The sequence below is a fragment of the Rhinoraja longicauda genome, chromosome 38 (assembly GCF_053455715.1).
Source record: "Rhinoraja longicauda isolate Sanriku21f chromosome 38, sRhiLon1.1, whole genome shotgun sequence".
Lineage (NCBI taxonomy): Eukaryota > Metazoa > Chordata > Chondrichthyes > Rajiformes > Arhynchobatidae > Rhinoraja > Rhinoraja longicauda.
In genome coordinates, this window is record NC_135990.1 from 2,375,852 (window position 1) to 2,400,226 (window position 24,375).

At 47.4% G+C, this 24,375-nt stretch overlaps 1 protein-coding gene across 1 annotated transcript in view; it reads right to left on the bottom strand.

Moving 5' to 3' along the window:
- Positions 1-838: 838 nt before the first annotated feature.
- Positions 839-24,375, bottom strand: part of ppcdc (phosphopantothenoylcysteine decarboxylase) — a 30,277-nt gene continuing 6,740 nt past the window's right edge. The window contains exons 2-5 of the mRNA XM_078429757.1: positions 19,067-19,162; positions 17,418-17,546; positions 3,101-3,269; positions 839-1,337 (exon numbers count right to left, since the gene is read on the bottom strand). Coding sequence (XP_078285883.1) covers positions 1,237-1,337; positions 3,101-3,269; positions 17,418-17,546; positions 19,067-19,162 — 495 coding nt within the window. The 3' untranslated portion in view covers positions 839-1,236. The remainder of the gene's footprint in view (positions 1,338-3,100; positions 3,270-17,417; positions 17,547-19,066; positions 19,163-24,375) is intronic.

Below are 24,375 nucleotides of genomic sequence, written 5' to 3' on the forward strand. Positions count from 1 at the left end.
TTCTAATCTCCTAACCAAATGCTGGTTAGTCTTATACCGAATCAAAAAAAGACTTATCTACAGGAAACAGCACTGACCACAAAAACCCTAGTTACTATGCTAACCTTTGTGTGTCCTACTTAAAACCATTGCTCTTGCTTTACCTTCCATTACATGGTGGACACGCCTCCTGTGACGATTCTTGCCACATTGATGCACAATAATCCCCTGGAGTGTGCCTTTAAATCTTCCACATCACAGTGGGAGAGTCTAGGACTAGAGGTCACAGCCTCAGAATTAAAGGACGTTCCTTCAGGAAGATGAGGAGGAATTTCTTTAGTCAGAGGGTGGTGAATCTGTGGAATTCTTTGCCACAGAAGTCTGTGGAGGCCGTGTCAGTGGATAGGTGACGTTTCAGGTCGGGACCTTCCTTCAGGCCTTGCGTCTACCTTACCTGTTCCCCTCATCATCTTATACACCTCTATAAAATCGCCTCTCAGCCTCCTGCGCTCCAAGGAATAAAGTCCTAGCCTGCCCAAACTCTCCCGATTACCAGCATTTTGTGTCTATCTTCTATACTCAAACATCTGACTGATGATGGCCAATGTACTGAAAGCCTTCTTAATCACCCTATCTACCGGCGATGCAAATTTCAAGGAACTGTGTACCCAAACTCCTAGATCTCTCTGGTCTACAACACTACCCAGAGCCCAGCCATTCAGAGAAGGTCCTACCGTAGTTTAACTTCCCTAAATGCAACACTTCCCTAAAATCCATGAACCATTCCTCAGCCCACTTGGCCAACTGGTCAAGACCATGCTTTAATCATCGATGGCCATCTTCACAAGCTGCAATAGAATCAGAATCAGAATAGCCTTTATTGTCATTCAAAAAAAACCAAGTCTTCTGGACGAAATTCCATTACCCACAGTCCAACAATAAGAGTAATAAAATAAGCAATTACACACACAACCACAAACCAACACAAAACAAAAAAAGAAACATCCATCACAGTGAGTCTCCTCCAGTCACCTCCTCACTGTGATGGAAGGCCAGAACGTCTTTTCTCTTCCCCTGCCGTCAGTACCACCCACTTTAGTGTCATCTGCAAACGTATAATGTCAGAGGTACATCATTTCACTTGAAGTGGGACCTACACACTTACTGAGGAATTACAGGACAGCTCCGAAGAATAAGGGTAGTTTCTGAGGCCAGTCATATGACAGCAACTTGTCTCAGGGCTGTGTGGATTGCTGTTTATTGCTGCTGCTGAGCTGTCAGGCCTTGGCTTTGCAATTGTTCCAGGCACTCTTGCACTTTCTCTATGATTGTTGATATTTCTGCCATTCCCCCTTTACCTACAAGAGGAGCAAAACACAGCAGTCAGTATCAGACAGGGTGACAATGTAACTCGACATCTGGGGATTTACAGTTATTTCGCTTGGGCAGTTTACAACCCAGTGGTGTGAATATTGATTTCTCTAATTACAAGTTACACTTGCATTCCCTCTCTCTCTGTCCCTCCCCCACCCTAGTCATTCAGGGCAGCACAGGAGAATTGCTGCTTAGCAGTGTCTTGGACCCGGGTTCAATCCTGACTACGGGTGCTGTCTGTATGGAGTTTGTATGTTGTTGCTGTGACCGTGTGGGTTTTCTCCAGGTCTTTTGGTTTCTTTCCACACTCCAAAGACGTGCGGTTAATTGGCCTTGTAAAGATTGTAAATCGTTCCTCGTGTGTAGGATAGTATTAGTGTACATGGTAATCGCTGGTCGGCGTGGACCCAATGGGCCGAAGTGCTTGTTTCCGTGCTGTATCTCTAAACTAAACCTCCATAAGCCAACAATGGATCATTGTGGGCTCTTTGGTCATCAGTGCCGGCTCTGACTAGTTCTGTACATTTACATACCTCTCGTTTCCCTCTCCACTGAGTCTCGGTCTGAAAAAGGGTCTCGACCCGAAACGTCAACCATTCCTTTTCACCTGACCTGCTGCGTTACTCCAGTATTTTGTGTCTATCTTCGGTGTAAATCAGCATCTGCAGTTCCTGCCTACACTCACTGATCTGTTATGTTGCTGCAGTAAGAATTACATTGTTCCGTTTCGGGACATATGACAATAAAACACTCCTGACTTGAAAAAAATACAATTAAAAATCAAATAAATTTGTACAAAGAATCAATAAAAACAAAAGCAGAGTTTGATTTGCAGTTCCATGAAGTAAACTGTAAATCTGGTTTCAATTCAAACTTAATGAATTATTTTGACCTGACCTGTTGTGATCCATTCTCCAGATCTGTCCAAAATTGCTAATGATTACAAAGATATTCAATGAATATGCCAGCATATGCTCCTTTCTTCCTGCTTACCTGCCAATTATTTATCCTTCAATCAAGATTAAAAACGTATTATGCTATTAGAAGTTAGACACAGAATGCTTGAGTAACTCAGCGGGCCAGGCAGCATCTCTGGAGAGAAGGAATGGGTGACGTTTCGGGTCGAGACCCTTCTTCAGACTCAGCCTTCAGCAGGGAGTTGTGTTTGAATGTTACTGTCATTCCTTCTTCCCCCTGTTCCCATCCGGCAGAAGGTACAGAAGCTTGAAAGCGCACACCACCAGAATCAGGCATGGCTTCTTCCCCCTCTGTTACCAGGCTTCTGAACTAGGGTACTGGTTCCATAAGCTAGGGTACTGTCCGATTCACCTCTACTCCAGTGCGGACATTGGAACTGATGCGCTACAATGCTAAGAACTATATTCTGCACTCTGTATCTTCCCCTTTGCTCTACCTATTGTACATGAGTTTGACTTGATTGTATTTATGTATGGTTCAATGGTACCATACGATACATAAATACAATCGTCAAACTGAAGTGCAATAGTGGAGCAAAGGAGAAGATACAGGGCAGAATATAGTGTTATCTGATCAATTGACTAGCATGCAAAACAAAAAGGTGCATTGTACCTCAGTACACATGACAATAACAAAGCTAAAGGTAAACAGTGTGCAAATCATCCTTAACATTTGCTACATTACTACCTTTCAACCCAAGTATTCTTGGGTCATTAACAGTGCCATGTAAATAGCCCAACATTGGTACAGGGAGGGAGAATTCACTCACCTTCATCTCCACAAACCAGTTTCTTCACGATGCAGGGCACTTCAATGTAACCGAAGCTCTTCAGGGTGTGGACGTGTACGGCTGTGATGGGGTGCTCCCACATTACAGTGTTCATGGCTGGGCAGAACAGTAGTGGCCGCTTCAGATCCCACGCTCGCACTACACAGGTCTATGTCAGGCACAGAAAAATATGACTGATCAGAACGATTAGCCCTGTGACCAATTACAGCACTTACCACAAAGACAACATCAATCCAAAACATTAAAAAAGCCTTCACACTCACACTAGGTGTTCAGTAACATTGTGTGGCCTCAGCAAAGGACTGAACTAAGTCAGTCACAGAGTCATACAACACGGAAACAGGCCCTTCATTCCAACTGGTCCACACCGACCAAGATGTCCTCTCCAAGCTGGTCACATTTGCCCGTGTCTGGCCCATTTCCCTTTCGACCTTAGACACAAGGAATTGCAGATGCCAGAATCTTGCATAGAACACAAAGTAATGCTGGAGTAACTCAGCGGGTCAGGCAGCATCCCTGAGGACAAGGAAAGTGAAATCGAAACATCGCCCATCCATCTCCTCCAGAACTTACTCCAGGATTTTGTGTTCCATCTAATCCTTTCCTATCCACACACCTTATTCAGTGTCTTTTAAATGCTGCTATAGTATCTGCCTCAACTACCTCCTCTGGCAGATGGGTCCATACGTTCACCAGCCTCTAGTGAAACTATTCTTATTCGCTGTGGTTTATCAGCTTGTGTTTTGTCCGTGTGAGGAACTTTCAGTGAGGTGGAGGAGAATCCATAGCACTCTCTGCACGCTGCCATGTCACACATCAACCAGCAAGTGTCGTCACTGTAATGCTACTTTATGGTAAATCATAGAGTGATACAGCGTGGAAACTTGCCCACACCGGCCAACATGTCCCAGCTCCACTAGTCCCATCTGCCTGCGTTTGGTCCGTATCCCTCCAAGCCTGTCTTATCCATGAACCTGTCTTAACTGTGTCTTAAATGTTGGGATAGTCCCTGCCTCAACTACCTCCTCTGGCAGCTCGAAGGTATTTATTCACAAAATGCTGGAGTAACTCAGCAGGTCAGGCAGCATCTCAGGAGAGAAGGAATGGGCAACGTTTCGGGTCGAGACCCTTCTTCAGACTCCTCTGGCAGCTCGTTCCATACTCCCAACATCCTATGTGTGAAAATGTTACCCCTCAGATTCCTATTCAATCTTTTCCCCGTCACCTTGAACCTATGTTCAAGATGGCCGCACCGTTGTGTTTGGCTGCCTGTCGTCGCTCACCTGGATATCGTAGTGTTCTTCGAGCCACTTTAGTTTACGACCGCCGAACCCTCCTGTTGATCCGACCCTCCGTCGTCGACTTCTTCAGTCCAGGTCCCGGACAAAGTTTCTTCCAGCGATCGCTCCTCGATGAACTCCCGGTAGATGTGCGGGCCCAGCCTTACATCCACCGCCGCACGCACCGCGCTAGGAGGCGGGGTAAACGCGCGGGAACTTTCGAAAATTTAAAAAACCTCGCCCGCGCTCATCCAACAGCGGCCTACCTCGCCCAGCGCTGCGAAGTCGGACCTGGTCGACCTTACAGCTCCATCCACCGGCGCTCCCTCGAGCTCAGGTATGCCGCTCTTCGACCGATCATCCCGGTCCCTGGACTGCCGGCCCGTGGGCTCCCAGCCAGGCCATCTGTGAAGCGCAGCGGCGTGGTCTCCCTGAACCTCCGCCGGCTGGCGTGGGAGCCGCTACCGGACCGAAGCTCACCTGTTGTCCCTACTGTCCCTACTAAAGTGGCCCTGATCAACGTAAGATCCCTCCAAAACAAGACTTTCATCCTCAACGACTTCTTCATCACCCGTGGATTGGACTTCCTACTGCTCACAGAATCCTGGCTTAACCCTGGTGAGCTTGCTCCACTCGTGGAACTCTGTCCTGATAACTGTCACTTCTTCACCTCGCCTAGGCTCTCCGGACGCGGTGGGGGCTTAGCCAGTGTTTAAGAAACATTTCAACTGCCGCCTCCTGAACGCTGATCATTTCTCCAGTTTCGAGGTGCAACTAATTAAAGTAGGCCTAGCCTACCCCCTCTTAATTGTTCTTGTGTATCGCCCACCAAAATTGCATAAGGACTTCATCACCCAATTTGCTGATCTGATTTCTAGCATTTTGCCCAAATGTGACCGGATCATGATTCTTGGTGACTTTAATATTCATGTTTGCTGTCCCACTAAGCCTCTTGTGAGTGAATTTATGCACCTGGTTGAGTCCTTCAATCTGACTCTTCACACCACGGGACCCACTCACAAGTTAGGCCATACTCTCGACCTAGTGTTATCGTCCGGATTCCCAATCAACAACATTGAAACTACTGAAGCCTGTCTATCGGACCACAGCGCTATCACTTTTGACGCATCTCTGCCTTTATCTCCCGCAAAATCTCATCTCCCTGTTCGCTACTCCCGCGACATAAATTCATTGACTGCCAGTAAATTCTCCGAGGCTCTCACAGCTGCCCCCAACATCTGCACTATTGAGGCCTCTCCCCCCCATCTCAGCACTGAGGATCTCGCCTCTTTATTTAATATCACTTGCTCTTCCATCCTGGATTCTATCGCTCCCCTTAAAATGAAAAAGCCTAAGCCCAAAGGTCGGCCGTGGCTCAATGACACCACCAAAGCCCTAAGAAGGGAGTGCAGAAAATCAGAAAGGAGATGGAAATGTGACAAGCTTCAAATTTCCTTCGAAATTCTGAGAAACAATCTTCTCAAATACCAGGAAGCAGTAAAGTCTGCTAGAGCACAATACTTCTCCGACCTTATTTCCAAAAACTCTCATAACTCCAAGGTCCTATTTAGAACAATTACCTCTGTCATGTGTCCCACCCCCAGTACCAGCTTAGTTGGGTCCCCTGCTAAGTGCGAAGAATTCGCTAAATTTTTCACCAACAAAGTTGAGAATATTAGAATGAACATTTCCCCTCCCACCCGTGACCTAGCTGTCTCACTAGTCTGTTCATCTAAATTGGACTGCTTCCAACCCGTCACTCTATCCTCCCTTGCAAAGCTTATCTCCGCTATGAAACCTGCAACCTGCCCCCTTGATCCTGCCCCCACTGCCCTTCTGAAGGATGTCATTGCAATAGCTGGTCCCAGCATCCTCTCTATTATCAACAGTTCTCTGGCCACTGGCACTGTTCCAACCAGTTTCAAGCACGCGGTGGTCCAGCCCCTACTGAAAAAACCTAACCTAGACCCCACCTTGCCTAGCAACTACAGACCCATTTCCAAACTGCCATTCCTGTCAAAAGTCCTTGAAAAGGCAATCCTTAACCAATTAGTGCCCTACCTGCACCAAAACACCATCCTGGAAAGTTTCCAGTCAGGTTTCAGAGCCCACCACAGCACAGAGTCTGCCTTGTTGAAGGTACACAACGACCTGCTTCTCGCCATCGACACCGGCGACTGTGCAATCCTGCTCCTTCTCGACCTCAGCGCAGCATTCGATACAGTGGACCACACCATCCTTATTGACCGTCTCCGGTACGCGGTTGGCATTGATGGCACTGCCCTGAGCTGGTTCGCTTCGTACCTCAAAGATAGGAGTTTCGCCATCAACATAGGCAGTTATTCCTCTGCTCCAGCTAGCCTCTCCTGCGGAGTTCCACAAGGCTCAATCCTAGGCCCCATTCTCTTCTCTCTATACATGCTCCCCCTTGGCCAAATCATTCAAAGGCACGGCATTTCTTTCCACTGCTATGCCGATGACACTCAGCTTTACCTCCCCCTGAAACCCAACAACCAGTCAAATTTAAACAGCCTCTCACACTGCCTTGAGGACATAAAATGTTGGATGGCACAGAACTTCCTCCAATTAAATGAGAGCAAGTCTGAGGTCATCCTATTCGGCCCCCCCGACTCCATCAAATTGATAACAGGCAGTCTTGGAAGCCTATCCTGCCTAGTCAAACCGCATGTCAAAAACCTCGGCATGATATTTGACTCTGCATTAAAATTTGATAAGCAAGTCAACGCTGTGGTAAAAGCCAGTTTCTTCCAACTTCGAACCATAGCTAAAATCAAACCTTTCCTCAAATTCGACGACACAGAAAAAATCATTCACGCTTTCATTTCCTCCCGCCTAGACTACTGCAACTCCCTATACACTGGGATCAGCCAATCTTCCCTGTCCCGCCTGCAACTGGTCCAAAACGCCGCAGCGAGACTCCTGACGGGTACCCGTAAAAGGGACCACATCACCCCGATTCTGGCCTCTCTCCACTGGCTCCCTGTACGGTACAGAATCAACTTCAAGCTCCTCCTATTCACGTATAAAGCCCTAAATGGACACTCCCCCCCCACATCAAAAATCTTCTAACCCCCCTCTCTAACTCCAGGTCCCTCAGATCGGCCGACTTGGGGCTATTCACTATCCCACGGTCTAGGCTTAAACTCAGGGGTGACCGCGCTTTTGCGGTTGCAGCTCCTAGACTGTGGAACAGCATCCCTCTCCCGATCAGAACTGCCCCCTCCATCGACTCCTTTAAGTCCAGGCTCAAAACATATTTCTACTCCCTAGCGTTTGAGGCTCATTGAGGAGGCGCTGTGAACTGTTTGCGTACTACTGTATGTTTTCATTTTTTTTCTATTGGAACCTAATCAAATGTACAGCACTTTGGTCAACGTGGGTTGTTTTTAAATGTGCTATACAAATAAAATTGACTTGACTTGACTTGACTATGTCCTCTGGTCCTTGATTCCTCTACTCTGGGAAAGAGGATTGCAAAGCTTCAAGGATAGGGAGAGGTAGAGTGCTTAAAAATGCTTAAAATCCCCTTTATCATGTGTTGTAATTATTCTGTGCTTTAAAGACACTGTAAAAAAGTTACCCCTACAGATTCCTATGAAATCTTTTCCCCTTCACCTTGAACCCATGTCCTTTGGTCCTCGATTCCCCTACTCTGGGCAAGAGGATTGCAAAGCTTCAAGGAGACAGCAAGGAATAGGGAGAGGTCGTGCTGAAAAATGCTTAAAATCCCCTTCATCATGTGTTGTAATTATTCTGTGCTTTAAAGACACTGAGCACGTGTAAAAAAGTTACCCCTCGGGTTCCTATTAAATCTTTCTCCCCCTCACCTTAAACCCGTGTCCTTAGGGTCTCGATTGAGAGTTCGTTTTGGCATGAGTTGTAGCCACTGCTAGATACTTAACTTCAGTCGCTCCAGGTCAGTGATATGGGGGAGGAGAACACAAAACAGTCTTTCTTATCATTTTCTTGTAAATGACCAAGTGTACTCGATGTTCACGATTAAATATTTTGTTTTAATTTTACCCTGCCAATTAATGAGTGAGTGAACCTGGGAATATCCACAAGCCTGTAATTGAAGGCATGCACACAATCTAATGGATAACGGGAGGGTTGACAGTGTGCTTCACAAGGCACACGTAGTTCTGCCAAGCCTCCCCTGTACACAGGAGCCTCAGATTCTCCCATGTGATCTCAAACCCACAACTGTCCCCACCATCCCACTTCACCGTTAACGGATGTACAAATCTCTTTAAATCACACCAGCGTGTCCCTCTTTACTAACTTTATCCAACTACCTTGAAGCCAACAGCCTCGTTATGCACACAATCTTTTTATGAATAGGAAAAACAAGTCCAGGACACATGATTAAAGTTTTACGGTTAGTTATGAGACACATAGACACAAAATGCTGGAGTAACTCAGTGGGTCAGGCAGCAACTCGGGAGAGAAGGATCTCGACCCGAAACGTCACCCATTCCTTCTCTCCCGAGATGCTGCCTGACCCGCTGAGTTACTCCAGCATTTTGTATCTACCTTCGATTTAAACCAGCATCTGCAGTTTTTTCCCCCTATAGTTGTGAGACACGTAAGGATAATTTTGAAAAGACGTGTGCTGCAGAGGTGCAGCGGGTAGAGCTGCTGCCTCACAACTCCGGAGACCCAGGTTCGATCCCAACCTTAAGTGCTGCCTGTGTGGAGTTTGTACGTTCTCCCTGTGACCACGTAGGTTTCCTCCCACATCCCAAAGACGTGTGGGTTTGTGGGATAATTGGTAAACCATGTCCTCCAGAGATGCTTCCTGACCCGTGAATTTACTCCAGCACTGCGTGTTATTTTGTGGATAATTTCCCTTGAAGAATTGGACTTTGGGCATTACACTTCTTTGAGTTTAGGGGAGAAAAAAAAACAAAGAATGGATACAAAATGGATTTGAGGAATTGGCCAACACTGCTGAGGATAAATAAAGTTGAGGGTGGTCAATAATTTGTCAAGATGATAAAACACACAGCATTGGTGTAGGTAGAAAACGATTTCATATAATTATTAGTCAAGGTTAGAACGTTCATGCAAAAGCAAATTTACCGAGGAAAAATATGACTTATTCTTCCCTTCTATGGTTTGGAGTGTCTTTCATTCATCTGTTCTATAATCTCTCTACATCACCATCCATATCTCTCATTTCCTTTTCCCCAGACTCTCAGTCTGAAGAAGGGTCCCGACCCGAAACGTCACCTATTCCTTCTCTCCAGAGATTCTCCTGACCCCTTGAGTTACTCCAGCTTTTTGTCTATGTTCGGTTTAAAGCAGCATCTGCAGTTCCTTCCTACACAGTAAAATATATGTACAAGCTCTGCTAATGAAACCTTTCTGCATTATTTTGTGTTAAGTATCTCACACTTTCTTCTCGATCCGCAGGAACTTCTGGGTGAGTTAATGTCTCATTTAAAAGATTGTACTGTGCTTACAATAGTTCATATCTTTAAGCAGACAAGAGAACTGAAATTGTGTACAGCCAGCTTGTTGTTAATTCTTGGATGAGAAAGGGGACCTTGAACAAGATAGGAAAGAATAACAGACACCAGATGTTTGTGGTCTGCCTCCAAGAATAACAAGCAGGCTGTGGGAACTGGGCGCAGCGTTATCAAGAGCTGAAGATGAGGAGAATCGCTGTGTAGGACAATAGTTGTAGTTTCTTTATTGCCACACTGGGTCACATTCGGAGACAGGCTTCGAGTGCTGCTGGAAGATCATCAACTTTGGTCGGCCCAGAACTTGTTGGTCTCCCAGCAGAGTGAGATGTCCGTCGGGAATGTTGTGAAGTCAGGGAATGTTGGCGACTGGCCTGCTCCAGACGCCAGAGTACGTGTTGAGGGACGCACTGAAGCTCGGTGCAGCCAACGCCAAGGCTCTGTGGGGGAGGACCACAGGCTAGGGTCCTTCCACGGCTAGACATTGGGGGGCAGAGTCTGATGGGGACACCCATCAAACAAGGGAAGTGTCATCACCCCGGGGGGGGGCCACATGAGTGGCAAGGGAAGTGACATCACCCCGGGGGCCACATGAGCGGCAAGGGAAGTGACATCACCCCGGGAGCCACATGAGTGGCAAGGGAAGTGACATCACCCCGGGGGGCCACATGAGTGGCAAGGGAAGTGACATCACCCCGGGGGGGCCACATGAGTGGCAAGGGAAGTGACATCACCCCGGGAGCCACATGAGTGGCAAGGGAAGTGACATCACCCCGGGGGCCACATGAGTGGCAAGGGAAGTGACATCACCCCGGGGGGGCCACATGAGTGGCAAGGGAAGTGACATCACCCCGGGGGCCACATGAGTGGCAAGGGTGCTTGGTATGGGGATAGTTTGTGTTTTTTATGTATTGAATTGAATGGAAAACTTTATTGTCACATGCGACAAGTCACAATGAAATTCTTTGCTTGCACTCTCGAGGTATGCAAATAGTCGCCACATTAAGGGTGCTGACAAAGTTATAATTCCCCCCCACGCCAGTTCCCCCCTTTGTTTCCCCCCTCCCCCCTCCTTCACGGCGGTCCCCCCATTGTCCATTACATCTGTGGTCATTCCCCAACCATCTGCCTATCCATCGACCACCCCCCCCCCTCTCATCTGTGTTCACCTATTACCTGCCATGCCTTGTCCTGTCCCTCCTCGCTCCCCACTTTCTTCCCCCCCTTCTCCTCAATGTAAGGGTCAACATTGGGTGAGCAGCTATGTGGGTGCTATTGCAGGAGTGTAAAAGATTCCAGCTTGGTTATATTGCTGAGGCATAGAAACATAGAAAATAGGTGCAGGAGTAGGCCATTCGGCCCTTCGAGCCTGCACCACCATTCAATGTGATCATGGCTGATCATCCAACTCAGTAACCTGTACCTGCCTTCTCTCCATACCCCCTGATCCCTTTAGCCACAAGGGCCACATCTAACTCCCTCTTAAATATAGCCAATGAACTGGCCTCAACTACCTTCTGTGGTAGATAATTCCACAGACTCACCATTCTGTGTGAAGAAATGTTTTCTCATCTCGGTCCTAAAAGACTTCCCCCTTATCCTTAAGCTGTGACCCCTGGTTCTGGACTTCCCCAACATCATGAACAATCTTCCCGCATCTAGCCTCTCCAATCCCTTAAGAATTTTAGATGTTTCTATAAGATCCCCCCTGTCTTCTAAATTCCAGCGAGTACAAGCCGAGTCTATCCAGTCTTTCTTCGTATGAAAGTCCTGCCATCCCAGGGATCCTGTTTGTCAGCATGTAGCGCGGTTTGTGGCTGATCGCATCTGTTTGATATCAGCAACCGGCGTTCGAAGCTTTGATACGTTAAGAAGAACAACTTGCCACATGGACTGCCCTTTATTCCCAAGACTATGGAGGACACGTAGGTCACGACGGACACGGAGGTCCCAAAGGACATAAAGATTTATAGGACATTGTAAACCTGCCGTATAAGGCAGCGATGGAAAAGTACTGGCACATGTATTACGGGTATAAAGTGTGTGTGTATGTGAGTTTTCGGAGAGAGAGGCCACACTAGCTGCCTGAGCGTTTCTGAACGCTCCGGTGCCTAGGCTCTCTCCCACCTGGGTGTATAATAAAGAGGTTAACCGAACTCGGTTGTCTGACTGTTTCTGTTAATAGGTCACAAACTACAACACTACAGTCTGTGTAATTAAGGAGCTCAACCCAAAACGTCACCTCTCCATGTTCTTCACGGATGCTACCCCTGACCCGCTGAGTTAGTCCAGCACATTGTGTTCTCTTTTGTAAACCACGGAGGTGCAGCGGTAAAGTTGCTGCCTTACAGCGCCAGAGACCCAGGTTTGATCCTATCTATGGGTGTTCTCTGTACGGAGTTTGTGCGTTCTCCTCGTGACCTGCGTGGCTTTTCTCCGGGTGCTCCTGTTTCCTCCCACAGGTTGGTCTGGCGTACAGTTCAGAACAATCAAAAAAAATCCGCCCAACTAAATATTAGCAAGGCTGAAGAAAGTCTTCATCGCAAAATCTATTCTCTAGTTACTGACACCACCCCTTGCACAGGCAAGTCTGAATCTGAACCACATTGTTCATACGTTTGATATCGTACCTGATCAGTTATTTGTGCAGTGTTTAAGAATGCTCTTCTTAAGGCATTAAGAAGGTTTGTAGATTAATTGGCTTCTATAGAATTGTCCCTAGTGTGTAGGATAAAGCTAGCGTACAGGTGATCGCTGGTCGGCGTGGACTCAGTGGGCAGAAGGGCCTGTTTCCACGCTGTATCTTTCAACTAAACTGAGCATCTGCAGTTCCTTCTTTCTACTTAAAAGTAGTGATCCTGTTTGCCCAACCAAGCCAACACACCATGAGCTCCAGGTCACAGTGGTGAGGTTGCGCCCTCTTCTGGCAGACACCCGGCACTGCAATGTTATAGTGGAATTAGAAAAGAGAGTCAAGATTTCAGGTCAATATTTCTACATTCCCATATTCCCCATTTCCCACTCAGAGGGTGGTGGGTGTAGGGGACGAGCTGCCAGAGAAGGTAGTTGAAGCAGATACTATAACAGCATTTAAAAGGCATTTGGTCTGGTACATGGACAGGAAAAGTTGAGCAGGATGCGGGCCAAACACAGGCAGGTGGAACTGGTGTAGATGAGGCATGCTGGCCGGCACGGACAGGTTGGGCCGAAGGGCCTGTTTCCGTGCTGTATTCCTCGATGACTCTAAGTTAACCAGAACCATGGAAGAGATTATGATGGACAGGTAGGAAAAAAACTGCAGATGCTGTTTTAAATCGAAGGTAGACACAAAATGCTGGAGTAACTCAGTGGGTCAGGCAACATCTCGGGAGAGAAGGAATGGGTGATGTTTCAGGTAAAGAACCTTCTTAGTCTGAGGAAGGGCCTTGACCCGAAATGTCACCTATTCCTTTTCTCCAGAGATGCTGTCTGACCTGCTGAGTTACTCCAGCTTTTTGTGTCTGTCTTCAGTTTAAACCGGCACCTGCAGCTTCTTCCTACACATGATGGGCAGGTGGATTGCCTGTTACTGTTATATTGTCCGCGGATACTGTGAAGGAGGAGGGAAGAAAAATAATGAACAGAGGGACTACCCAGGACAGATTGCCCCTGGACATTATACTGGAAGAACCAAAGGTGGTCATGTTGTGAAAATGTGTCAGAACATAGAAGTAATAATGATGAATGATGAATGATGAACGATATCCTCAACCAGAACAAATGATATGGAGAAAACATTTATGGACAAAAATGTTATGGAGCAAAAATGTCGGGAGCCCCGACCGCCCCGAGTTGGCAACTCCAACAGCCTGACCGCGGGAGAAGACGGCAGGGGAGAGAAAAAGTCATTCTGGCCTTCCATCACAGTGAGGAGGTGACTGGAGGAGACTCACTGTGATGGATGTTTCTTTTGTTTGGTGTTGGTTTATGATTGTATGTGTTATTGCATTTTTATTGATTATTCTTATTGGTCTTATTGTTGAACTGTGGGTAATTTTTCATTTCACTGCACATTTATGTGTATGTGACAAATAAATTGACTATTGACAACATTTGTTATTTTTAAATTTTGAGATACAATGTGGAGACAAGTCCTTTCGGCCCACCGAGTCCATGCCGACCACTGGTCACACTATAGTTCCATGTTATCCCACTTTCTCATCCGCTCCGTACAAACCGAGGGCCGTTCAGAGGCCAATTGACCTCCAAAGCCGCACAGCTTTTGAGATGTGGGAGGAAGCTGGAGCACCCAGAGAAAACCCACAAGGTCACAGGGAGAACGTGCAAACTGCACACAGATGGCACCTGAAGTCAGGATTGAACCCGGGTCTCTGGCGCTGTGAGGCAGCAGCTCTACCCGCTGCGCCACCGTGCTGCCCACTGTGTCAACAGGGGAATATAAGAGAGTTATGGTAAATTTTCTAACTTTTCAGATTTCAATTCCAACACTGGCCATTGGCTGCAGAGTGCTGCAGAGGTCTGTGCCATCACAGCATTGGGCAAGGCAGCATGCCAGAGGAATGACAGGAAGCCAAAGAGGGAAGCAGACAGCGAATACGCAGAAAATATACATGAAACCAAGCAACAGCAGAAATATAGCAAGCCAAAACGAGAAGTGAAACCAAGAAGTAAATGGTAAAATTCATGATAAAGGAACAGAAAGGATATCTGGTCCTTTCCAAAAGTAGATGTCCCTTTTTTTTTGAAAGCCATGGAGTTATCCACAACAAGCTGACTCAACACCTGCGCTCGGTCCGCGTTGGCCAATCTGATCTCCCGGTGGCCGAGCCGATCTCCCCCTCCCATTCCCAGTCTGACCTTTCTGTCATGGGCCTCCTCCAGTGCCATAGTGAGGCCCACCGGACATTGGAGGAACAGCACCTCATATTTCGCCTGGGCAGTTTGCAGCCCAGTGGTATGAACATTGAATTCTCCAACTTTAGATAGTTCCTCTGTCCCTCTCTTCCCCTCCCCCTTCCCAAATCTCCCTCTATCTTCCTGTCTCCACCTATATCCTTCCTTTGTCCCGCCCCCTGACATCAGTCTGAAGAAGGTCTCGACCCGAAACGTCACCCATTCCTTCTCTCCTGAGATGCTGCCTGACCTGCTGAGTTACTCCAGCATTTTGTGAAATAAATACCTTCGACATGAAAACAGTGATCAGTTTGAGCATTTGCAAAGTGACATGCTCTGCATGAAGCCTCTGCTACAAGGCCGAGCAAAGGAGGAAACCTCCATTTCACAATAACAGCAGAAACATAGAACATAGAAAAATAGGTGCAGGAGTAGGACATTCGGCCCTTCGAGCCAGCACCGCCATTCAATTTGATCGTGGCTGATCATCTAAAATCAGTACCCCGTTCCTGCCTTCTCCCCATATCCTTTGATTCTGTTAGCCCTAAGAGCTAAATCTAACTCTCTCTTGAAAACATCCAGCGAATTGGCCTCCACTGCCTTCTGTGGCAGAGAATTCCACAGATTCACAACTCTCTGGGTGAATTTTGTTCCCCCTCATCTCAGTCCTAAATGGCCTACCTCTTATTCTTAAACTGTGGCCCCTGGTTCTGGACTCCCCCAACATGGGGAACATTTTTCTTGCAGTAGCTCACAATTCACCATCCTCAACAGCACCCAACATTGGCCACAGTCTCACTGGGAGGCACAGCAGTGCATTTAAAGAACTAGTGAGCCCAATGAAGTGCTTTGAACTGCTGGTACATCGGTCCTAGACTAGCCACGGAGAAGCAATGCCGCAGGAAGCACACAGCCGCTTCCATACCAGGACATCCGTGGGCGGCACGGTGGCGCAGCGGTAGAGTTGCTGCCTTACAGCGAATGCAGCGCCGGAGACTCAGGTTCGATCCTGACTACGGGCGCCGTCTGTACGGAGTTTGTACGTTCTCCCCGTGACCTGCGTGCATTTTCTCCGAGATCATCGGTTTCCTCTCACACTCCAAAGACGTACAGGTTTGTAGGTTAATTGGCTGGGCAAATGTAAAAATTGTCCCTAGTGGGTGTAGGATAGTGTTAGTGTGCGGGGATCGCTGGGCGGCGCGGACCCGGTGGGCCGAAGGGCCTGTTTCTGCGCTGTATCTCTAAATCTAAAAATCATCCGAGATGTCCTCATTCTTTAGAAAACGGGGGTTCCCCTCTCCCCATCAAAGATGAGGCTCTCACTCGTGTGTCCTCAGTACCCCGCAGCTCCGCCCTTGCTCCCCCTCCCCCGAGTCGCAACAGAGTCCTCCTAGTCCTTACCTTTTACCCCATCAGCTGTCGCATGCAACACATAATCCTCTGAAATGTTAGTCACCTCCAATGGGATCCCATCACGAGCCACATTTTCCAATCCCCACCCATTTCTGCCTTCCGCAGAGACCGTTCCCTCTGCAAATCCCTGGTTAACTCATCCCTTCCCACCCAAACTACCCCCTTCACAGGTACCTTCCCCTGCAACCGCAGGAGATGCAACACCTGTTGCTATACCTCCTCCCCCGACTCTATCCAGGGACCCCGACAGTCCTTTCAGGTGAGGAAGAGGTTCACTTGCACCTCCTCCAACCTCATCTCCTGTATCCGTTGTTCAAGATGTGGACTCTTATACATCAGCGAGACCAAACCTAGACAGGGCGATCGTTTCGCTGAACACCTTCGCTCAGTCCGCCTGAACTGACCTGATCTCCTGGTTACTAAACACTTTAATCCCCCTTCCCATTCCCACACTGACCTTTCTGTCCTCAGTCTCCTCCATTGTCAGGGTGAGGCTAAACGCAAATTGGTGGAACAGCATCTCATATTTCGCTTGGGCAGCTTACAGCCCAGTGGTATGAATATTGATTTCTCTCACTTCAGGTAGCCCCGGCATTCCCTCTCTCTCCATCCCTCCCCCACCCAAGTCGCACCAGCTTTTCATTTTCACCCGACAAACAGCTTCCAATGGCCTGTTTCCTTTATCATCGTTACCTTTTTGCATACCTTTCATTCATTGTTCTACATCTCTCCACATCACGTCTAAATCTCTCGTTTCACTTTCGTGTGACTTTCAGTCTGAAGAAGGGTCTCGACCCGAAATGTCACCCATTCCTTCTCTCCAGAGATGCTGCCTGTCCCGCTGAGTTACTCCAGCTTTTTGTGTCTATCTTCGGTTTAAACCAGCATCTGCAATTCCTTCCTACACATTACCTCTACTTCTCAGAAGGCTTAGGAAGCTCGGCATGTTCTTCCCTACAGTCATCAGGCTATTAAAGGCTATCAAATTAAACTCAAAACTACTAACTGCCTTGGTTGCACGAGGGACTTTGGGCTTTATTTTGCTTTTTTGCACTAAATGAGTCTTCTTTTTATTCAATGTTTATTATATTATCTATTCAGTTCTGTGTACAACCTGCTGTGATGCTGTAAGAATCTAATTGTTCCATTTCAGTACATATGACAAATAAATCACTCTTGACACATCATCTAAAGCAGATCGCCACGATCAGTTTAGCTTACCAATAAATTGTCACAGATGCCGCTGGCTATTTTCCCCAGGGTGTTGGCATCCAAAGGGGCGATCACCATGAGATCTGCCCACCTTCTCAGCTCAATGTGCAGGACAGGATCTGTCTTCTGCTTCCACATCTAGAGGGGGAACAAAGAGACCGTGTGTGAAGTAGCACAAACACCACGTTGTAAAGGTCCACCACCCATTTGCAGCAACTGATGGTCGGGCAAAATCACAAGAGTGAGCAGGTGGTGCAAGGACTGCCAGGGCATTAACAATTACTTCTTTGTTAATTGTTAATTCTTTATGTTTCTAGCAGTCCATGGTGCTTTAGACATATGGGAAGGGGTATAATTAGTGGGTTAGAGGTGTATTGTTGAACTATTAATCCTCCTCCAACCTCATCTATTGCATCTGCTGCTCCAGATGTCAACTTATTTACTTCGCGAAACCAAGCGCAGGCTCGGTGATCGCTTCGCTCAACACCTGCGCTCGGTCCGCGTTGGCCAAACTGGTCTCCCGGTGGCCGAGCACTTCAACTCCCCCTCCCATTCCCAGTCTGACCTTTCTGTCATGGGCCTCCTCCAGTGCCATAGTGAGGCCCACCGGAAATTGGAGGAACAGCACCTCATATTTCGCCTGGGTAGCTTGCAGCCCAGTGGTATGAACATCGACCTCTCCAACTTTAGATAGTTCCTCTGTCCCTCTCTTCCCCTCCCCGTTCCCAGTTCTCCCTCTATCTTCCTGTCTCCACCTATATCCTTTGTCCCGCCCCCCTGACATCAGTCTGAAAAAGGGTCTCGACCCGAAACGTCACCCATTCCTTCTCTCCCGAGATGCTGCCTGACCTGCTGAGTTACTCCAGCATTTTGTGAATAAAACAATTATCACAATTCAAAATCATCGTTCACTAATCAGATAAGTTGTTTCATTTGAAACTCATTTAGATTTAGATTTAGAGATACAGCGCGGAAACAGGCCCTTCGGCCCACCGAGTCCGCGCCGCCCAGCGATCCCCGCACACTAACACTATCCTACACACACTAGGGACAATTTTTACATTTTACCCAATCAATTAACCTACATACCTGTACGTCTTTGGAGTGTGGGAGGAAACCGAAGATCTCGGAGAAAACCCACGCAGGTCACGGGGAGAACGTACAAACTCCGTACAGACGGCGCCCGTAGTCAGGATGGAACCCGGGTCTCCGGCGCTGCATTCGCTGTAAGGCAGCAACTCTACCGCTGCGCCACCGTGCTGCCCTGTGCGGTCTGTGTGGAGTTCACACGTTTTCCCAGTGACCGCGTGGGTTTTTTCCGGCTGCTCTGGTTTCCCCCTGCAATCCAAAGGCGTGCAGCTTTGTAGGTTGATTGGCTTCTGTAAATTGCCCGTCGTGTGTGGGATGGAAAAGTGGGATAACATGGAACTAGTGTACGGGTGATTCTTGGTCGGTGTGGACTCGTTGCGGCTGTCTTCACACTGCATCTCTAAACTCTAAATATTCCGTTAGTATAAAATGCAATTTAAGCAGCTGTATCCAAAGAAGACAAGAGATAACTTATACATACACACTCTTTTAAAAGTTTTACTTTGAAGGAACTTCTCTTGCTTGTTTTATTTGCACAACTTAAAAAAAATATAGAATAAAATAATTACCTCCCACTCATCTGTGTCGCTATATATTTCAGCAGCAATATCTCCGGGGTCATAGAAGTGTTTTGCATGGTCTGTGGTCACCACTTTTACTTCGACCTTTAAAAACAGGTGAGAGATGAGTGTGGGTAACAATCACAAAGGAATGCCTGTGCAGGAAGGAAGTGCAGATGCTGGTTTATTGTACTTGCCCAAGGGGAGAAGTGTCTCAATCAAAGGCTGCGATCACAACTCCAAAGTTAAGTTAGACAATAGACAATAGACAATAGGTGCAGGAGGCCATTCGGCCCTTCGAGCCAGCACCGCCATTCAATGTGATCATGGCTGATCATTCTCAATCAGTACCCCGTTCCTGCCTTCTCCCCATACCCCCTGACTCCGCTATCCTTAAGAGCTCTATCTAGCTCTCTCTTGAATGCATTCAGAGAATTGGCCTCCACTGCCTTCTGAGGCAGAGAATTCCACAGATTCACAACTCTCTGACTGAAAAAGTTTTTCCTCGTCTCAGTTCTAAATGGCCTACCCCTTGTTCTTAAACTGTGGCTCCTTGTTCTGGACTCCCCCAACATTGGGAACATGTTTCCTGCCTCTAACGTGTCCAACCCCTTAATAATCTTATACGTTTCGATAAGATCTCCTCTCATCCTTCTAAACGTACAAACTACACAGAAACAAGCACCCGTGGTCAGGATCGAAGCCGGGTCTCTGGCGCTGTACACCGCTGTACACCGCTCCAGTGCATACAAGCCTAGTCGCTCCAGTCTTTCAACATATGACAGTCCCGCCATTCCGGGAATTAACCTAGTGAACCTACGCTGCACGCCGTTGTGTAGGAAAGAAAACTGCAGATGCTGGTTTAAATTGAAGGTGGACACAAAATGCTGGAGTAACTCAGCGGGACAGGCAGCATCTCGGGAGAGAAGGAATGGGTGACGTTTCGGGTCGAGACCCTTCTTCAGACTGATGTCAGGGGAGGGGGCATCCCGCCCCGAAACGTCACCCATCTCCTCTCTCCAGAGATGCTGCCTGACCCGCTGAGCTACTCCAGCATTTTGTGTCCACCTTCCAAAGTTAAGTCAGTACAGTAGGACATTTATACTCCAAAAAGATGAGGTAGATTGATGTATTAATTACAGGATCTCTATTTTATTCTTACATTATATAAAAGTCATGACTTCTTGGTTCCGAACGCAATAGAGTACAAAGGTAAGGATGCTTAATATGTTAATACCTGATACTAGATTGCAACTGTGTAGGAAAGAACTGCAGATGCTGCTTTAAATTGAAGGTAGACACAAAATGCTGGAGTAACTCAGACTGAAGAAGGGTCTCGACCCGAAACGTCACCCATTCCTTCTCTCCAGACATGCTGCCTGTCCCGCTGAATTACTCCAGCATTTGGTGTCTACACTAGATTGCAACTTCTCAGTTCTGCAAGAAACGGGATACAAAGATAATGACATTGAATGTGTTCCTAGCGTATCCTAGATGATACTTTCCAGACCATTCTACAGACGTTGCACTGTAAAGGAGAAAGGGGATTTAAGGGTTAAGGTGTATGTGACCAAATGCTACAGGAAGATGATCTGTCATGAAATTAGATTGCATACCTCAGATGCCTGCAAGGCTATCTCTGTGGGGTTGCCAGCTTGTGATTAATAAGGGGATGTTGTAAAATTACAAAGGAAAGGGAACGGATACTAAGGAAGAGCAGAGAGTAGAATGAGCCCCTTTACAACCACCGTAAAGCTGAGCACCAGGAAGATGTGTTTATGTTAGTAGACTGAACTAATGACTTCGGACATGGTCAATCGTAGTGGGTGATGATTAATCGAACTCCTATCCTCTTGCAAGACCACCCGTGTGGGGTATCTGGTTCTGTGGACATTTGTAAAACCTATTGTATTTGGTGTATAAATGTGCTGCTGAAACACTCTGTGAGTGAGTGGTGTCCTCGAGTGACTGCTAGTGTGCAAGCATACTAGTTGTAGCTCTCCCACTCCCACTGGCGTGATAAAGACTCTAATGTTTTACCACTTTATGGTATTGTTGTCTGTCTTAAGAATCGAACTTTAACAATTGGCGTAGTCGGCAGGATCTCGACGGAACCGTCACCAAAGACTGAGTCAGTGGCTGTGGTTTGACCGGGACCTTGAAGGGAGTAAAGTGCACTATCGGATCCGTTGTGTCTGAACTTCTGAGTAAAGTTCCCGGGAACACCGTGCTACCTCGTCTGCGGTCGATCTGGTTCCCTCCGAGGTTTCTATAGAAGACAACTTATGGTAAGAGAGATTACTATATATTAATTGGATCGTTGTATTTCGTGTAAATTGAACAAGAAAACAATTGACCAGCAGACTACAGGTCTGGGTGACACATGACCAGCAGGCTACAGGTCTGGGTGACACATGACCAGCAGACTACAGGTCTGGGTGACACATGACCAGCAGGCTACGGGTCTGGGTGACACATGACCAGCAGGCTACAGGTCTGGGTGACACATGACCAGCAGGCTACGGGTCTGGGTGACACATGACCAGCAGGCTACGGGTCTGGGTGACACATGACCAGCAGGCTACAGGTCTGGGTGACACATGACCAGCAGGCTACAGGTCTGGGTAACAATTAAGTACAGCAGACTACGGGTCTGGCACGTTAAGGACAAGAGTTATTAAATTGGACACGACAGACTATCTAACTGGCTTTGGGATAGACAATAGACAATAGGTGCAGGAGGAGGCCATTCGGCCCTTCGAGCCAGCACTGCCATTCAATGTGATCATGGCTGATCATCCACAATCAGTACCCCGTTCCTGCCTTCTCCCCATACCCCCTGACTCCGCTATCCTTAAGAGCTCTATCCAGCTCTCTCTTGAATGCATTCAGAGAATTGGCCTCCACTGCCTTCTGAGGCAGAGAATTCCACAGATTCACAACTCTCTGACTGAAAATGTTTTTCCTCGTCTCAGTTCTAAATGGCCGTAAGAAAGTAACTGCAGATGCTGGTACAAATCGAAGGTATTTATTCACAAAATGCTGGAGTAACTCAGCAGGTCAGGCAGCATCTCAGGAGAGAAGGAATGGCTGACGTTTCGGGTCGAGACCCTTCTTCAGACTGATTGCTTTGCAGTTCTATTTAGTTTTCTGACACAAACATTTAACATTTGTTTTCCCCACTCCTTTTTGAGGCTACAATCTCATTCTCATGAGGTTACTGGTTTTTAAATCAGTAAGCCACATTCTAATAAATCCAAGAGAGACACAAAATGCTGGAGTAACTCAGCAGGTCAGGCAGCATCTCTGGTGAAAAAGGAATGGGTGACGTTTCGGGTCGAGACCCTTCTTCAGACCCTGTTCTCCAGTGATGCTGCCTGACCCGCTGAGTTACTCCAGCTTTTTGTGTTCATCTTCAGTTGAAACCAGCACCTGCAGTTCTTTCCGACACTTCTAATAAATCAATTTTATCAGCTTTGGAAGTAGAGGACTTGTGAGAGTGTAAGAGCTGCAAAAGTGTTAGACATGGCAATTGACTTGAAACATGGAGTCCATTTTGATTCATAGACACATAGAAAATAGGTGCAGGAGTAGGCCAATCGGCCCTTCGAGCCAGCACCGCCATTCAAAATCATCATGGCTGATCATCCAAAAGCAGTACCCCGTTCCTGCTTTTTCCCCATATCCCTTGATTCCTTTAGCCCTAGGAGCTAAATATAGAGGTGTGTAAAATCATGAGAGGAATAGATCGGGTAGATGCACCGAGTCTCTTGCCCAGAGTAGGGGAATCGAGGACCAGAGGACATAGGTTTAAGGTGAAGGGGAAAAGATTTAATAGGAATCTGAGGGGTAACTTTTCCCACACAAACGGTGGTGGGTGTATGGAACAAGCTGCCAGAGGAGGTAGTTGAGGCAGGGACTATCCCAACGTTTAGAAACATTGAAAATAGGTGCAGGAGGAGGCCATTCGGCCCTTCGAGCCAGCACTGCCATGCACGGTAGCGCAGCGGTAGAGTTGCTGCTTTACAGCGAATGCAGCGCCGGAGACTCAGGTTCGATCCTGACTACGGGTGCTGCACTGTAAGGAGTTTGTACGTTCTCCCCGTGACCTGCGTGGGTTTTCTCCGAGATCTTCGGTTTCCTCCCACACTCCAAAGACGTACAGGTATGTAGGTTAATTGGCTGGGTAAATGTAAAAATTGTCCCTAGTGGGTGTAGGATAGTGTTAATGTACGGGGATCGCTGGGCGGCGCGGACTTGGTGGGCCGAAAAGGCCTGTTTCCGCGCTGTATATATATGATATGATATTGTGATCATGGCTGATCGTCCACAATCAGTAACCCGTGCCTGCCTTCTCCCCATATCCCTTGATTCCACTAACCCCAAGAGCTCTATCTAACTCAACTGTTAAGAAACAGTTAGACAGGTACATGAATAGGACGGGGATAGGGGCCAAACGCGGGCAGGTGGGACTAGTGGTAGCTGGGACATGTTGGCCGGTGTGGGCAAGTTGGGCCAAAGGGCCTGTTTCCACGCTGTTTGACTCAATCACATGGATATTCAGGTTATGGGGGGATATGGATCATGTGCAGACAGAGGTTAGTTTAACCTGGCACCATGTTTTGCACAGATATTGTGGGCTGAAGGGTCCGTTCCTCTGCTATCCTGTTCTATGTATATTCTCAGTGTTTCAAGACTTTTATTAAAAGAATAATTCTGACTATGCATTCAACGGTCTTTTCACTCAGGCAGAGAACTGATTGTTTCAGGTTAATTTTCCATTTCATCCAACAGACCGCAGGGTACTTTGTGATCTGAAGGGGCATACTGGACACAGTAACGAGAGCTAGATCGCAGTGACCTTCTCCCCACACGCTCATCTTTTTCCCACAGCCATTATCTGAACAATCGCCAGGTGCTATAAAACGTTGAGTTATGTTGCAACACCACAACGTTGTTAAAAAACCCACCTCATTAAATAGCTTATGACTGTTCAAGCACATTTCCGCTATAACTGTAAACCCACTGTTGTTGGCACTCGGCCATTCCTGAGATTCACCGCTTAACCAATCCACGCACTGCCACTTTCACCAATGGGCGCCTTGGCCCCACTGTGCTACAATGCTGCTTAGAAGCACCGAGATTAAATAAAGTCCACCTTTATCCTCGTCGTCAAGGGGAATGGCCCATCAGTGATAGGAGAAGAATCAGGCCATTCGGCCCATCAAGTCTAACCCAAGTGACTATTTGTGTGCTAGCCACAGAAGCTGATCTGCAATCACATATTAGACAATAGACAATAGGTGCAGGGGAAGGCC